We start from the raw sequence: 4,700 nt of genomic DNA on the forward strand, positions 1-4,700 counted from the left end.
ACCTACATATGGTTTCACACTTGCATTTGATGGGTGGACCAGATTGTAGGCACGACCGTTAATAAATATTATGTGTATCATGCCAAAGGGGACATTCTTGGAAAGTATTGATACTTCTCTAAAAGAGAAAAATGCCACATACATTTCAAAATTTTATGAGCAAGCAATTGCTAAGGTTGGTGGCTGTGATAATGTCACCGCACTTGTTACAGACAATGCATCGCCGTATAAACTTGCTGGTGAGATGATCATGGAAAAATATCCTTTGGCCATGTGGTGTGCACACTTTGAACTTGTTATTGAAAGATATTGGTCAGCAGCCATTTGTCCAAACAGTTTTACAAGATGCCAATTTTCTTGTGAATTTTATCAAGAGTCATCACTGATATTTCGACAACACTCGTCGAAGCAATTGCATCAATTTTGTCAAACCAGGTTTGCAACATCTTTCATGGTTCTTGAAAGATTGCTAGACGTACATCAAGCACTGTTGGATCCAGTGGCAGATAGACCTTGGGAGACCTAGCTCAATAAGAAAAGAGAATGTTACAAAATAGAGTGCCTCAAGATACAAAACTGAAGATGCAGCTCACGTGAGGGAGAGGAGAGATGAAGACATACGATAAGTCAATAGATCAATAGTCGTATTAGCTATCCTCACTCTTAAATCTTTGTGAAAAAAATGTGAGCTCTCTGAAAATCCTTCTTCTGGCGGTCAGTTTGGAAGAAATTGGAAAAGATGAACTAAAGATTCTTTGAGAAATATCGAGGGAATATCTGGACATAGTTTTAGCAAGACGATTGCATCAGCTGAATTGTATCTTGCAAGACAAAACTAATGTACTCTCGAATCAGAATGTGGTAGAAACAGGCAGGAACATCACGAAGAGTATGTCGAAATCCTGCTATTCACAAACTATAAGTACGTGACTGCTTGCACGATGGGGATCTAACGTTTCGGTTTATGTTTTTTACAAGAAACACACCACAATCTCGCCCATTGTCAGCTTAGTTGGCTCGAGAAAATGAGTTGCCTCACATTGAACCTCTGCGGTGATTGCAGGGTCCGCCTCGTCACCTCGAATGAGAAGGCAGCTTGAGAGACATTTAGAGCGAGTTTCAAGGGAATCGAAAGAAGTGAAGATGCAATGACCAGCTACAAAGCAGTTCAAACATGTTGCAGATTGCTGTCATTGGTAGATATTGGGAAAATGTGGCAGAGCTATCTTGTGCGCCCTTGGAAAGGAATGTGGCAGATGGAAACACAGATTGATTCGTATTTTTCCCCAATATCATGGGCAAAAGTTGCAGATGATCGGATTGTTTTTTGTGACATCAAAACACAGGAATAGGGGATCGAAATAAGGAATACCTGAAGCATGAATGTTGCTATTTTCTTTGCGCCCAGCTTCGAGTTTGGTGGAAGATGTGGGATTTATCTATGTTTATAGAAAAGTGGAGAGACGATCCTAGTGCATGCAAGTGGCTGACCAATTCATATTCCTCCCTGGGACCAAAAGCCATTCATATTCCTCCCTCTATGCTCCCATTGAAGCCCAAAAGCCATATGCAAGTAGTATTCATATTCCTTCCGTATTCTTGTGCCGCCATTCTTGTGCCACATGGCACACCAGCCCATCTCTGCGTAATACATAGTATAGATATAGATATAGATAGATTCCTCCCTGGGACCAAAAGCCATTCATATTCCTCCCTTTATGCTCCCACTGAAGCCCAAAAGCCATATGCAAGTAGTATTCATATTCCTCCCTCGGAAGCCCAAAATATCCTCCCTCTATGCTCCCACTGAAGCCCAAAAGCCATGAGCTATTCTTGTGCCAGATGGCACACCAGTCCATCTCTCCATAATACATAGTATAGATATAGATGATATGTAGGAAGGAGTAGAAGGGTTTTATTAAAGGAAGGCACATCTTGGAGGAAATTATAGCCTTGTGGGAGGGGATGGAGTATGCTCTAGAAAGTGAGCAGGATATATGTTTCTTAAAAATAGACTTTGATAAAGCCTACGATAGAATTGAATGGGGATTCCTGTTGAGAAATTTATACGATGCAGGTTTTGAAGGGTGGTTTATAACCATGGTGGAAACGCTTCTTCAAAGGGGAACAACTTCAGTTAATGTCAATGGTGTGCTAACAGGTAGGATCACACTTACGTGTTCAATTAGATGAGGATGCCCGCTTTCTCCTCTTTTATTTGTCATTACTGCGAATGCTTTGGGTTGGCTGGTTCAGGAGGAGGTGGACGGGGCTGGTATCAAAGGTATAAAGACAGGTATTCGGGGAAGACAGCTGGTTAATGAATTTTTTGCAGATGATACAAACTTTGTGGTCAATAGCTTGGATGACAGTATTCAGACGTTATGACAACAGATTGATACTTTCTCATTAGCCTCAGGATCGGTAGTGAGTCCTTTGAAAACTCAATTTTTTGAATCTAAAGGTAGAAGGATCCCCTTTCTAGAGAATCAAGGCTATAGAGTCATCCAATTTGGATAGGTTTTTAGACTGTTGGGGATTCCTATGGGCTTTGGAATCTTTGAAGAACAAAGATGGGATTGGCAAGATCAGTGTTAAGATGGATAAATGGATGGGTATGCAACTGAATATGCCTGGCAGGGATCTTGTTTTAAAGAACTATGTACATTATTGGGAAACTGATCTACTTCGTCTCCTACTGGTCCCCTCCTAGAGCTGCCCTCGATAAAGTGCAGACAATGTTTAGGAAGTTCCTATGGGGAGGGAATGTGCCTAAGGTCAATTGGAAGGTTGTGAATCTATCCAAGGAGAAGGGGGTCTAGGCATCCCAAATCTATAGGATCTGACACATCGCTTTGCTGCCGAGTGGTGTAAGAAGGCTTACCTGAATCAAGATGAAACTTGGGCCACTCTGCTACTAAGGAATGTATCCCTTTTGCACCCTCCTGGCTTCTGATATTGGCAGGATATTCCAATTATGTCGCTTCTGATGAGCCATACGAAGCTCATTTTGATGGGTTCTTCATTGTTTAGTGGCATTTGGAAGGGATGGCTAGTATATAAGGATCCTTTGTCTGGAAGGGGTTTAGTAGGAGGATAATCTGTCCAACAAGGAATGATTCAATTTTTTTCTTGGTTTTCTTCCCTAATGATCAGATACAAAGTAATTATTTCAGCAAATCCTTTAGGATAGCACAGAAAGGTTGCAAGTGTTGGGGGGATCTATGGGATGATAAAAAAAGGAATTGGAAATGTAGAATGGAAATCAAGGAAATGTACAGGCTCACCAATTCCCAACTTGACTTCTTGAGCAAAAGGCTGGAGATATGGGAGCAGTAGCATTTACAGAAGATGAACAATTCAAGCCTTTTCTCCTTCAATCACTTTAGGGGGTTGTATCAAAGAGTTCAGGAATCTTGAACATCCTGGATTTACACAGAATTTTGAACAGTGGGTGGAAGCTGAAGGAATTGTGTAAAAAGTGGTGCAAAAGGTTCCATTGTATTTGGGAGGGAGAGTCCCAAAAGATAAACAAACTATCCTCCATGATTTTACATAAAGGGCTTTGGGTAGGGGAGAGGGTAAAAAAGGTTAGGAGGGGGAAAGGGAAGTGCCCCTTTTGTGGCGTTCTTGAGGATTTGTATCATCTCTTTCTTAACTGCAGAAAACCAAAGAGTTTGGGAGAGACATGAAAGGCCTTTTTAACTTCGGGGATAATATGGGTTGGAGGGAGATTATTTTAGTTGAAAAGCTGGAAGGCGCTGATAGGTGTTTTCGGGATGTTGGGGTTTGAGCTCTGTGGAGAGTTGGTGTGCTCAGTTGTATGCAGGGGACCAGCATAACTTGATGAGCCACTTTGAGAATTTCTTACTGCAATTACTTTTCACATATACTAATTCAAGCCAAGGTGGTGAGGATTGGTATGCTAGAGTGATGTACTCACATGTTTCTTGTGCACTAACGGATGCTTCGACTAACAGGGTTGACTCTGCTTTTTAAATAGGAAGCATGGAGAGCAAATCAAAGCTCGCCAAGTTGGATGCATATGACGGTTGGTTGTCTTTGGAGCAGAATAAAGCACGGGTGGACCATATCCGTAGGCACAATGGCGGTGTTGATGCAATCAAGGAGTGTTGCGGTATACTATTAGAAATTGATATGTTGCCCTGTCACGTTAAAAGTATGATTTGCAATTTTATGGAGGAGATTCTAAGGACATACGAGGATGAGGACTTTGTGATGCTGGAAAGTGACTTCTATTTCAACTGAAGTTTGGACATTGATTTTGATTTAAGCTTGGACAGTGATCTTGGCTATAGTCCTATGGTCTGCAGGGTCTGTTTATGTATCCTGAAAATGTTATGTTGTCATAAGTTAGTCAGATCTAAGCTTTTAGAAGCTTTGTTATAAGTGCAAGTTGATAAACTTTGTAAAAATATCATTTTCATTTAATATATATGCTCTGGTTGAAGAGCCATTCTAGGGTGAATCAAGATACAAATATCACCAACTCCCACTGGTGTGGATTTCAGTTTTTCAATCCGTTTTGGTTTTCAACAAGCCAAAAAAAAGTTGTGGAGAGTACCCTCGAATGGGTATGCAAAATTTAAGCACAACATTGGACTAGGCCCCTTAAGCCATACCAGATATTCTCAGTTGTATGTGTCCTTTGGTTGAGGAGAAGCTCAATTAGTCTAATT

At 41.1% G+C, this 4,700-nt stretch overlaps 1 protein-coding gene across 2 annotated transcripts; it reads left to right on the top strand.

The window, feature by feature from the left end:
- The first annotated feature begins 250 nt into the window (after window positions 1-250).
- Window positions 251-4,427, top strand: LOC147890140 (uncharacterized). Of its 2 annotated transcripts, none has more exons than XR_015542792.1 (2): window positions 251-435; window positions 4,004-4,427. XR_015542792.1 is itself a non-coding variant. In XM_087390996.1 (2 exons), the coding sequence occupies exons 1-2, from the start codon at window positions 1,966-1,968 to the stop codon at window positions 4,267-4,269; spliced, it is 462 nt and encodes a 153-aa protein (XP_087247122.1). In that variant the 5' UTR covers window positions 1,601-1,965; the 3' UTR covers window positions 4,270-4,427. The 2 variants fall into 2 exon arrangements, 1 of the variants encoding a protein (XP_087247122.1); XM_087390996.1 differs by lacking the exon at window positions 251-435 and adding an exon at window positions 1,601-2,161.
- Window positions 4,428-4,700: the final 273 nt, after the last annotated feature.

This window comes from Dipteris shenzhenensis, chromosome 19 (assembly GCF_047967505.1).
Source record: "Dipteris shenzhenensis isolate YYH24624 ecotype China chromosome 19, Dip_SZ_1.0, whole genome shotgun sequence".
Lineage (NCBI taxonomy): Eukaryota > Viridiplantae > Streptophyta > Polypodiopsida > Gleicheniales > Dipteridaceae > Dipteris > Dipteris shenzhenensis.